At 39.6% G+C, this 12,854-nt stretch overlaps 1 protein-coding gene across 1 annotated transcript in view; it reads right to left on the bottom strand.

The window, feature by feature from the left end:
* Window positions 1–1,845: 1,845 nt before the first annotated feature.
* FSD1L (fibronectin type III and SPRY domain containing 1-like) overlaps window positions 1,846–12,854 on the bottom strand; it is a 27,312-nt gene continuing 16,303 nt past the window's right edge. Inside the window, exons 9-14 of the mRNA XM_008943998.1 lie at window positions 11,382–11,508; window positions 8,695–8,727; window positions 4,750–4,847; window positions 4,026–4,277; window positions 3,612–3,700; window positions 1,846–1,965 (exon numbers count right to left, since the gene is read on the bottom strand). Coding sequence (XP_008942246.1) covers window positions 1,846–1,965; window positions 3,612–3,700; window positions 4,026–4,277; window positions 4,750–4,847; window positions 8,695–8,727; window positions 11,382–11,508 — 719 coding nt within the window. The remainder of the gene's footprint in view (window positions 1,966–3,611; window positions 3,701–4,025; window positions 4,278–4,749; window positions 4,848–8,694; window positions 8,728–11,381; window positions 11,509–12,854) is intronic.

A 12,854-nucleotide genomic window follows, 5' to 3' on the forward strand; every position in this document is an offset into this window, starting at 1 on the left:
TTTATGGACTAAAAGAGATACAGAAGAAAACGCAGGAAAGGAGACAATTCATTAGGAGTTTGAAACAATTTCCAGATAAGGGAAAAATCCTTCAGTTAAGAAACAGCTGATTCAAGTGTGTATCAGAAAATTATTTCTAGGCTCCTGGACTTGATTAGAGGGAAGAAAGCAGATTTAAAGAGTCTATACAATACACAAGTACTTCTCATTGAGAAGCTGAGATTTTCCATGAAGAATATAACAATTTTTTTTTAATCTCTCCCACTATTATGAATCATTTGGCAATTGTAACTAAGCTTTCAACTAGGATTTGAGATGATGGAACACCCAGGCTCAACATTCCACTTCATTTGTGAATGCATACATACAACAGCAGATCCAGAAGTGGATCATATGTTAGCTGGCAATCCATTTGCTCACTTTCCACATTTTCCCTGCCCTTAAAAAACGGGAAGGTGTTAACAAGAAGGCTATAAATAGATCCTTTGGAATATGACCCTCTGAAAGACTGTCTCTTAGCCACATATACAGGGCACATGGTACAAGCTAGTATGCTAAGAGTGGGATGTTCTAGATATAAGCTACATTTCTGCTATATAAAGAAATCATACTTTTTGCATAGCCAGAGAAGTCAAAAAATTGCACCCTGAATCCTCACTAGGCTAGTCAAGTCAGCAAAAATGTGTGTCTGGATCCAGAAGGTACTGCGCTGTCACCAGGAATTTGGTGCCACTTCTGCTCAGAGCCTGCTTGGACATCGACAGCTGTTTTGAGAAGGCTCTTAGCCAGCCTTGAAGCTGGCTTGAGAGACAAACTGAAAGGCGTTTTAGCAACAGCCCTCCCCACCCCATCTTCTCTGGCAAAATGCATTTAAACTCAAGCACTCTCACCCTGGTTCCCAGTCTCAGCTGCACTGCGACTTTGCTATCACTAAACAAAGTTTCAATGTGTCATCTGCACCTGATGAACTGCTGAATATCAGAGTCCAGTCAGAATAATAACACAAAACTGGAAAGACAAGAGATGACCCAAAATCAATAGCTCCTGAGAGTGCAGTACAATGATGAGTTTTTTAAAAAGCTCTGTATTTTTGGTTCTGAACCCCTTAGCTGAAAACTTCCACGCTCAATGGCTGACTATCATAATGTGTCTTCACTAGGGATATAAGGGTGTTCTTAAATACTTTTAAATTTCTACATTTTCTGTAATATGTGATAAACAGGAGCTAAACTATAAATATATGGTACTAAAATGAGTTTCTTAAGGGAAATAGGAGCATTTTGTGTCAGAAAAGAAGACTGCTTTCACGTTTTCTTAGCAGGCCTAAAACTCACTATATTTGCCCAGCTAGGTTAGCAAAACAATATTCTTTTGAAATGCATATTTGATATCAAAAGTTCTGATGGGAAGCCCAGTAATAATAAAATATATAGTCAAGTAATTCATGTTAGGAAAGTGAAGAAAATAGTGTTTGTTATATTCTTCACAGAAAAACAATATTCATAACAAAACTAATATTCAGGTCTGTAACAAAATGCTTAAATACAGTTATTAGAAAAGTACATAGTTACAGCTTTTGACTTCTCCACTTATTTTTCAAATAGGCAACAGTTCCATTTCCTGTCTGACATTTCTGTCTGGATTCACAGTATGTTCCTAACACTTTAGCCCCAAACCTTTGCACTGTCAGTACCCACGGCTTAAACAGCAGTAGATAGCAAACCCAGTTTAATCCAATGCTCACAAGCTTCTGTGAGTAGCAGCTACACAGAAAACAAACAAACAAAAAAAAACAAAAACAAAAAACCAAACCCTTTCAGCAATGTAAGTGTTTAACAGACATTACTAGGCAATATTGTTTAGGCTGCTTGTTGAACCACTCAATCCATTTTCACTTTTCTGGAGTGTTTTCACAGCACTTGGCACCTGCAATCCAGTACTCACTGTGAGCCCACCACACCAGATCTAAGGGAGAAAACATAAAAATCAATATTCCAAACATTATGAACCATCTACGTTTCTCTTCTCCTACCCGACTCGGGAACTAACACTAAACTTACCCTGCAGCTGCATGTGTCTTCTCCCTTGCTCTCTAGTCACAGCACTCTGTGAAACATTCTCATTACACAAAAACTGTTAAGACCATAAAGTTTAAGATGTTTCACATCCTATGCTGTATGACTAAGTCTATAACCAAGCCTCAGACCTAATACTAAAACACTTGCTCCCAGTAGGGAAACTTCTTTGAAGACCAGTGTGCTGGCAGCAAGTACTTGGAGTGACAATGGAAAAGAAACACCCTCAGTGCTCCAGTGCCTGAGAGCAGGGCTTCATTTTAATATGAAATGGCAGAATTAGGTGCATGTAAACAAAGTACAAGTTTTCTGAGGAGCAGCTGAGGGAACTGGGGCTATTTAGTCTGAAGAAAAGGAGGCTGAAGGGAGATCTCACTATGCAGCTTCCTGAAAGGAGGTTGTAGAAAGGTGGGCATCGGTGTCTTCTGCCAAGTGCTAAGTGATAGAACAAGAGGGAATGGCCTCAAGTTGCACCAGGGGAGGTTTAGGTTGTGTATTAGGAAAAATTTCTTCACTGAAAGAGTGATCAAACACTGGAACAGTTTGCCCAGGGAAGTGGCTGAATCACCATCCCTAGATGTTTCTACAGTCTCAACTGCTATTGCCAGTACATCTAGGCAAAAGTAGAAACCATGAAAGGAAATTTGTTTGATATAAGAGAAAAATCAGGTATTTGGAAATGCTAGATACAAGACTGCCTGGGCAAGTTAGTTCTTTTCCATACCTGTTCCATGTCAAAAAAAAGAGTAACTTATTAATTGGCCTAATCACACTTTAAGATTACTGAGCTTTATTTTCTATGGGCTGAATTACTAAAGGTTAGAGACCAGTGCCTCAGCAGCTGCGTTGTGTGGTATGAATTAGCACACTAGAATCCTCCAGATTCCTGTTTTCCCAGGCCCCGTACCCTGCTCCCAAAGTATGGTGCATTTGATGGCACTTTTAACACAGCTGAGGCCTCCAAATTTAGCTAAAGAAATTACTTAAATCGTTAAAGGAAAAACAGTACACAGTAATCCTTTCCCTGTACATTTTTTGCAAGGTTTGAGTCTTTAGCATTCCAGTAAGTTTTCACTGATTGGCTTTAGAGCCACTAAAAAGTTATGCAGAGCAGTGAAATAACCAGCAAGAAAGTCTCACTGAGCTTTTAAAGATTTGAAAGCTGTAGTCTTGTATCTCAGAGGGAAGCATCTGGTGTTGCTCTGTCTCTGGACACCTGCTCTGACAGCCTGCAGCATCTTGGCCTCCAACCTGCACAAGTTTAGATCAATTATTGTAGCAGGCTCATCAGCTGCAAGAATGTCCTATTAATGCACTCTATAAAAATGTGGTCACTTATTTCCATAGCTGAGACATAGAGGTGCAGAGTTTGCCTACTGAAGTGCTATTATAAGGGCCACAGGAAACCAAAAAGAGAACAGTTAAACAAAAAATTGTTAGTCAGCCAAAACCAGTGCGCAGAGTTTCTTTCTTTAAAAAGTCTTGACTAAACTGAATTCAGTGCTAGAAACCGAACAAAATTGTATAGATACTGACCATGAAGCCAGGTAGCAATGGCTGGGTAAACTTCGTTCTGAAGGTGTGTAACAGCTCCTTTGAGTTTGCATTATAAAATGCAAGCTGGCCTAAGAGGCAGAAAACAAGTTGAAATGTTTAAATGTTATTCCTGCATAACTTTTTGTAAAATATGTTCTTTTCTAGGGAAAGGTTTCCAGAGCACACTGAATACAGTCCACATGACTGAAAAATTCTCAGTCAGTAGCTCTGTCACACAGATGAAGCCAGGTCATCTGACATTACAAGCACTATTACAGAAACAGTCCTGGTCCTTATTTTTATAAGAGACTAAATCAATTTGGATGTAACATACTACTTTAGCCTTGTGATGCTTCCACTTGACATGGATAGCAAATTACATTTTTAGCTCAATCTTGTACGATTGTAATTTACCTCCATCGAAGTCGCAGTATACTCCTATTCTGTCTGGAACAGGTATATCTAGGGTCTTGGTTTTATTATTATGTTTTGCTGAAAACGTGGTTTGCAGCCAGTTGTTGATATGGATGCACCAACTTGAATTAGTCTTTCCCAGCTGGTCAAATTTCCCCAGGTTCCTATATGTTACTCCCACGCTGTAGGATTTGCAGTCCTTCTGGGCTCTGACCTCCCAGTAATGCTGTCCACTTTCAACAGCAGTGTCTCCTACCAAAACAAAACAAAACACACAACAATTTAGTTGCTATAATTGTTATCTTACAATGCTTGCTTCCTTACAGGCAGCAGTGGTGTCTTCTGTTTTGCTTTCAGGAGAAAGATTTGAAATACAAAAATCTGAACTATATATAAGGAACAAAAAAGCTGATGTACACAAAAGTAGCAATATAAAATAGAACAAGACAGTTTTTACCTACACTCACTGAGACAAGATACATTTAACATCAATTCACATTTAATAGTAGTGAATGTCAGTTCCTAAGGTCTTTGCAATAAAGAGCTTCAACAGACCTGAAGACATTTGCTGTAGCACAAAATTCTGGTGTTACATAGGCACAACTACCTCTGTGCAGGACAGCATCAAGCACGCAGCCTTCAACAATCACAGATTTCCCCTCAAATTCTTCATCTGCCCTTCCACAGTATTACACCTCTAACGTAAGTAAGAAGTTCACCTTACCCAAGACTGTGTACGATTCACCAGTAAAATGATCTCTGCTACCCCTTGCTGAAGATCTTGTGCTAACAGAAGTCCTCTTTGGAGATGGTGCACCACTTCTAAAGAAGAAATGAACCGTTCAAGATCTGGACACCATTACAGAAATGCCCACCCAAACAAGTTTTCACAAGTCGGTTAGGATGCAATAAACTTAAGCTATTGAAACAACACAAGCTCAGCAACTTAACGCCTCTAACAATATGCATGGTCAAAAAGAACTGACAAGGAAGAGAGGACAGCCAGAAAAAATACAAGACACTGTAACAACCAAGTGCAGAGGCAGCTGAAAAAAGAAACAGGAGGGAAAAAGGCAGATGTGTGGCACATGGTTTGAATGAGCGCCTGTACTACGCAGAACCTTCAAGAATTCATGTTTGTGTTTTTCTGCATAAGATTTCTAATAAGTTTGCAGATTAGTTACAACAATCAGGTAAGTATAAATACAGTCCTGATATTCAATCCCAAAAATGCCTAATTTTCACTGGAATTTAACTACCAGTGAATGGCAAAACAACATCAGTTGTGTTAAAAGTAAATTTTTTTTTTTCAGCACGTGTATGGCTTGTACAAGCAATGACTGAAATCCCAGGAAAAAGTATAACCCAAGGACTAATGAAGGAATAAAATAGTGCTAATTTTGCTTCAAAATACACACACTGAAGATGATGTAAACCTCAGGAGTGTCGAATCTAAACAAATCAAATCTGTATTAAAATAAGATGAAGTGAGACTTCCAGAGTTTAATGCACCATAACTCTCAAAAAAAAACCAAAACAACAACATCAAAAGTATCTTGAAGGGTGGAGGGTTTATTTGATTATATTAACTGTATAAAAAACTACAGAAAAAAATAATTGTGTAACAACAGATGGTGCTGAGAACACAGCAACTCCTCAGAAGTCATTATAAAATTGAAGAGTGTAATCCCAATCAAGAAAGGCTTTGTTTTCCTAATCATACTTTTCAAAAGCATTCTTAGGAAGCAATGGCAAAAATGAAGGCACACTGTGCTCTGGAGAAAATTTAATGAGTGATCAGTTGCATAAAAGACAAATTTTAACCTAATAAGGCTTTCAGATATTTCCTTTTACTTCAGTTAGGCCCTCAAAAGTTATTCCTAGCAATTTAACCATTAAACAAAATGAAGGCAATTTGCAAATTACAGTGAGTAGTAAACCTCAGTAACCAGGGAATCATGACTGGTTATTTTTTTAAAGACAGTCAGTAACAAAGAATTTTAACTTCTCAGAAATAGCTATGCAGTTTACAGTTCAATTTCATTGACAAAAAGTTAGAAATTACAAAATAAGTCTCTGAAATACACACGTGAAAAGTAATTGTAAAATCCTCATCCTCTGTAGTCTATCATACATTAGCCTTAGAAGAGTTACCAGACAGAAAGGAGTTTTCTCTCCAAATTTTCCTTCAGCTACAGTTTGGCAAAGCTCACTGTTACTTAAATGTCCACTAATACAGTGAGGTTTAGCTTGTTTCCTTTCTGATTCATTCAACATTGATTTCAAGTTTTCTGGAATTGTTCTCAAATACTACTTCATAAAGTGTTAGAAAATGTCCCTTTTTCCTCATACCTTCATTAAAATGAAGCCATATGGGAATCAAAAGCTGCATAGTGCTAAGCTGTCAAGATAAATATGCTAGAATCTCTGGTTCGTCTTTAGGACTAAATTTACTTTACTCCAGTTACAGAAGTCCACAAGCAACCACTGATGAAAAGGTTGTCTACTTTAGTATAACCATTTTGTATATAAATTTTCCAGTCCTGATCAAAGACAGCTAAGTTCCTAAACTGCTTGCACGAGTTACATGAAGGGGTTAAGTGTATACTGTGCAGATGCACCACATCAGTTTACTTACCCAAGAAAAAGGTAACAAGTGACAGCATGGAAAAAAAAAAGCAAAGCCAAGAATTAAAGCATAATTTTAGGGGGGAATCATCACGCTTTGCAGATTCCATCCTGCTTCAAATGCATTAGAGATCATTCACTCCAAAGCTGCTGAAACTTTCCCATTAGATTCAGTTTAAACGAGTTATGCAGAAAGCAATGTGGCCATTTAGAGAGTCACCATTAAGAAAAATGCAGGTATTTTCTTAATGTATGGAAGACGTTAAAAGGTACTCAACATCATTGTTGTTCACGGCTCCTGTAAATGGCCACGGCATGTGCTTTGTCCACTCAAAATCTAACAGCCTTTAACAGTTCAGACAATGACATGAAGTATTCGGCATAAAAGTTTGAGAAAACAGTTTTGTTGTTTTTTGGTTTTTTTTTTTATCCCCAGTGCTTAAGGTATCCTTTCCAAGAGGGAAAGGCAGGAAATTTTACAGCAGAGAGTCAGTTTAGTGCCCACTTTCCAATACAGCACAGTCTTCATTATCTAGTATGCTAACGGATAACATTTTTTCCACTACTCAGTGACCAGATATTCTCATCTTATGGTTAGGACTGCTGCCTACAGCAATGCCGTTAGTCTCAGTTTTCTTATCCGTTTCATTCCAAAGCAGTATGTATTCTCTTTTGGAGAAGAAATGTCAAGGAGGGCTATCAGAAGTTATCCAGAGACCTTTTTTCTTGTTTGATAAATGTTAACAGATGATTAAGCATTTTATTGCCATTGTTTCTTTCCAACCCTTGAAAGCTGCACATTTGATGTTTAAAACAGTTATACTGCAACTTTTTCCATCAACCCTGGAACTAGCTTCAAATTTTCCCTCTAATGAGGACACCATTGCACAGATGCACTTAACAGGGAACAAAAGCCTCTTGCAAGAATCAAAGCTCATCTAAATCTTCTAGAAATGGTCAGACTGAGATGCAAAGGTGAACACATGAACATGTATTTCTACAAAAGCAAAGGCCAGAACTAGAGAAGTTCTTCATGGACAACTACAAAGACAGAGCAAGGTGTAAGACTCCCAGATTCTGCGGAGCAAGTACTGGTGTCTCCAATACGTTTTTAAACTTAGTTTAGCAGAAATTTATATGCTCTGTGTAGCAGAGCTATCAACGCTCTAGAGCTTCAAGAGCTTGTCTGGCCTACACAAACTTTTCTTAACTGCTGATCTCAAGCCAAAGATATAGGCACCTTATAGATAAATACAGAGGAGTGATGACTAAAAGAAATTAAGCATCTGGGCATTTGTTTTGGTTCTGCCACTTATAAACCAGTGGAAAAAAAAGCAAGAGAGCAAAAAATGGGAGAAGTAGTTTCTCAAACAGGAGTTCTATTAGAAAAATAATTTAAAAAATTCACACTAAAAACTGCAATTGGCACAAGGAATAGGAGAATAGTTTGGCTGCCTTTACGTACCAAAAAAGAGGCTCTCACATTTGAACAGTTGGCTCCACAATTTGAACAGCCATGAATCTTTTTACACATGCCATTAGAAAATGTAAGAATGCTTACTTTTTTTCCTCCATTGTCTAGTAATGCCTATAGCACAAGTTCATAGTCAAAGTTTTACACTTCAAAAATAAGAACTAAAAATAATTATTTTATAGTTCCCAGAAATGAACTCTTTACTGCATTTAAAAAAAAAAAAAAATCAAGTGTGTCACCACACATCAGAATGCTAAGTTAGTCTCAGTGTATCTGTAAATAAGAGGGATCTTTATATCAATAGTAGAATACATAATGCTTTTCCAACCATGGCAAATCAGGTCTCCCACAGACTAGGACACATCCTTCCAGGAAGGCTGTTTTCCCATCACTGGAAAAATACATTCAAAACCTCGATGAATCCCAATTAAGCTTCGAAATAATTTTAAAAGTACACTGTTACTTGATAAAGGCTATTAGATTTATTTCTCACTACATCAGGCAAAGCAGCATGGTCTCCCAACAAAACTAGCTGCTAGATCCTAGGAGTGAGAGATATATTATCACCTTCTATTGCTCTTCAGAAGAGGATTCTGGCCACTGTTGACAGAAATAAGTAGTCATTAAATAACTGTTCTATTGCTACAGTAAGTTAACTGCCTTTTTAAGGTGCTACTAAAACTTATTCTACCATGCTTCTGGCAGTATATACCTATAGGAAAGCTATTTGTTCATGAATTATCTCAAACAATGCTCTTTATGCCAAAAAGCACCACACTGAAAGTCAATTAATTGTCATTTAGGAAGAAGTGGGCAGCTCTACGGAGAAGCCAAGAGCAATGGACACGGCTTGCATCTTGACTGTAGCAAGACGTTTGACCTGTTCCCACACAGCATCCCCAGAACTCAAGAGATGAGATGCAGATTAGGTAGCAGGTCACAAGCTGTGTACAGAACCAGCTGACCACCAGGCTCACATCTATGGATACTGCTGCTCTTCAGACAAGAGCCTCACACAATAGGACAGACTGGGGGACAACTGAGGGAAAAGCAATTCTGCAGAAAAACAGGTGGACAACAGGAGGACAACAGTGGACACCATACTGCACTGTGCCCTGTGGCAGAGGTGCCCAACGGCATTCTAGGCTGCAGTATCAGGACAGCAACTAGGAGGCCACGGCCGGCTGCTGCTCCTCCTGTTCCCACGCTCAGGACTGAGCATGGAGTCCTGCGTCTGCCTGCCTCGGGACTACATGCTGACATAACACAGCAAGTCCAGTGGAAGGACAACACCACATTTAAGGGACTGGAACCCAGGAAGGCAGTTGGGTTCACCTCAGGAGGCAAGACCCAAGTGGTGTCTGTAACAAGGTAACCTGCAGGAACCGAGACAATCCAGGCAGGCTTTTTTCACAGGGGTGCACAGCGACAGCTGAGAGGCAGCCGGCATGCATCGCACCACAGGACATTCCAGTCAGGTATCAGGGTATTCCTCCCCTCACATGGAGCTGGCCTGGAACAGAGGCCGACTGAGCTAACACGTCCTTCATCCTGGGATATATTCAACACTCAGCCAGAGCAGGCTGATTCAGTAATGTTCTTCCAACCACATTTATTCACTGATTCTGAATAGCACACCTCTAGGTGGCTAACATTCAGCAATCTACCAAGAATTCTGGTGAAATTACTTAAAGTAGTTCTCCTAGATGAAAACAGTTGGTGAATAAGTTCAGGGCTGCCACTTTTACAAGAGTCATACTCCACTACCCATTTTCTTTTGCTACCTGATTTATTTTGCTGGTACTTTTTCCTCACCAGTAAGGTATATGAGAACACAAATTCAAACACCACCTGTAGCACCAATGTTATGTCAGCTTAGCTTTTTCAAAAGGACAATGCAGCCAGGTCTTACCTTACTTTTTGTAGTAGAAAAGCTGTCTGTTCACTAATACTGACCTGCAACACTACTAAATATAGAATTACAACAGTTGCTTGCTGACATTTACCTTATCTACTGTATTGGGTTTACGTGGCAAGGTTTTGGTAGCAGGGGGGCTGCAGGAGTGGATTCTCTGAGGAGATGCCAGAAGCTGCCCCATGTCAGACAGAGCCAGCGCCAGGCAGCTCCAAGACAGACCCATCACTGGCTGAAGCTGAAACAGTTGGTGACTGTGGTAGTGCCTCTGTGATAACGCCTCTGTGATAACATATTTAAGAAATGGTAAAAGCTGCTGCACAAGAGCAGCTAAGAGAGGTCCCTCTGCAGCACATGGAAGATGCCACAGCACAGCAGGTTGGGTGTGCCCTGAAGGAAGCTACAGCCCATGGAGAGCCTATGCTGGAGTAGGCTGCTGGCAGTACCTATGGACCCATGGAGAAAGAAGTCCATGGTGGAGCAGGTTTGATGGCGGGACCTGTCACCCTGTGTGGGACCCACACTGGAGCAGTGTGTACCTGAACGACTGCATTCCATGGAAAAGACCCATGCTGGAGCAGTTTGTGAAGGAAAGCAGCCTGTGGGAAGGGCCCATGCGGGAGCAGTTTGTGAAAGACTGTCTCCCATGGAAGCGACCCTATGCTAGAGCAGAGGAAGAGCGAGAGAAGGAAGGAGCAGCAGAGAATGCGCAATGAACTCACTCCAGCCTCCATTCCCCATCCCTCTGCACTGCCCAGGGAGAGGACTTCGAGAACTTGGGAGTGGAGCCTGGGAAAAAGGGAGTGGTGGGGTGGTAGGTAATTTAAAGTTTGTTCTTATTTCTCATTATCGTACTCTGACTTTTGATTGGCAATACAATAAATTTCCACAGCTCAAGTCTGGTTTGCCCATAACAGTAATTGTGAAGTGATCTCTCTGTCCTTACCTCAACCCATAAAGCTGCTATCATACTTTCTCTCCCACAGACCAGCTGAGGGGGGGAAGTGATAAAGCAGTATGATGGACACTGGTGGCTAGCCAAGGTCAACCCACCATATCTACAAGTTATTTCAGTAGTTTGAATAATTAGCGAAAGTGTTCTAAAAATAATTAAATCCCATTTAGTCATAAAGATGCATTTCTAGCTTCCATAAATAGCCGCCGCATCTGTGTGACAGGGGAAGCAAAATAAAAATAAAACTTTCTCCAGGAGAAAGACTTCTGAAATTTATTTTGGCATCACATTGTCCTCAAGTGCTTTAATTCCTCTCTACCCTCTTCCCTGAGCTGCCAGATAAGACATCCCAGAAAACAAACATTTACAAAACAGAGTTCTTACCTGCTTTTATTTTCCTTCCCTTTTATTTTTTCTTGGCCTTTGCCTCCAGTAGGATCCCATTCAACGTAGGTGTCTTCAACTTTCAAGTTCAGATGAGATGATGTACTGTCCAAACTGAACACAAATGCTGGTCAAGACAAAATACAAAACAGTGAAATGGTGTAACGCTCTCTCCCAACAGTGGCTACTCAAAAAAATTACAGAAGCAGCAGTAAAGTTGTAGCAGAGCACTATCTGACGTAACAGAAACATCAGATTTTAGTCTGATGCTTGTAATTAAGTTAAGCAAACCTTCAAATGAAGCCCTACTCTCTACTTTCAGTGCATAGGTTACACCAAGGTAAGTTTTTTCATCTTTACAATGCTGCAGTATCAGCAACTAAATTCAGCCAGTGCTTTCTTCTCATCACAACCTGCTCCCTAGATTTGTGAAATCATGAATGATTTAAAAAGGTATGTGTATTTTCCATAGGCTGCAGCACTGCTTCTCCAACAAGATGTTTATGATTAAGAAGGGCTGCAAAACTGTGAGAATAATAAACTAAGAGGGTAGCACATACAAGCAGAGGAAGTTGAACTGTGTAGTCAGCTGCAGATAACAAGAACTGTCAGAGATGCATGCAACTAGAAGAGACTTGGTATTTGTCGCAGCCGAGGCCTTCACACAAGAAAAGAAAACTAATACAACACACTAAGTTCCCCAAAAATATTTATTTACAGACTATTCCACAAGTGTCCTAATAGCATCAGATTAATTACAGTCTGATTCTGAAAGAAGTCAGACTTGAGTTGTAAAGAGTTTAGAGCTCAACAGTACAGAATTCTAAAAAATGAAGTAAGCACATGGACAAGGATACTGAGTTTCTATGGACTGATTATTAAAGAAAGTGAACTGTTCACAAAGAAATGGCAAAAAAATGGGAAGCAAGATAACCGCCCAATTAAAATCAGAATTATGTTTCTGGTACTGGAGTAAGGAATGTAAGTGGCTCTTAAATGTGTACTATATCTCAGACAATGACTGCTGCTCCAAGTATGTAACTAACTTCAGGAAAGTTAACAGAATGCCCATCAGCTCATTCAAATTGAATGTAGGTTTGTTTTTATGAAGTAACACCACAAGTAACAGAATATGTATTTTAATTGTGCAGTTCATATCAGTCATTTTGTCCTTTATACTAAAGACTTGGCTATAATTAAAGCCTCAGGATCATTTACTCCACCCTAATAGTTAAGATTTCTGTTCTGCCACTAAAGGTCACTTACAAAGTTTCTCTTATAGTTTATTTACAAAAATATGTTAGGAAGCCACCATTCTTGGATGTTCTGGTTCCGTGTAAAAAGGGGTTCAGGGCAGGACCCACACGGAACAGAACTATGGACTCACACCCCCCACCCCCAGAGAGAGGGAGAGACTTTGAAAAAAAAAAAAAAAAACCAAACCTATTGGGGGTTAAATGAAAAAAAAAAAAT

This window comes from Merops nubicus, unplaced genomic scaffold, assembly GCF_000691845.1.
Source record: "Merops nubicus isolate BGI_N331 unplaced genomic scaffold, ASM69184v1 scaffold26957, whole genome shotgun sequence".
In the NCBI taxonomy this organism is placed as follows: Eukaryota; Metazoa; Chordata; class Aves; order Coraciiformes; family Meropidae; genus Merops; species Merops nubicus.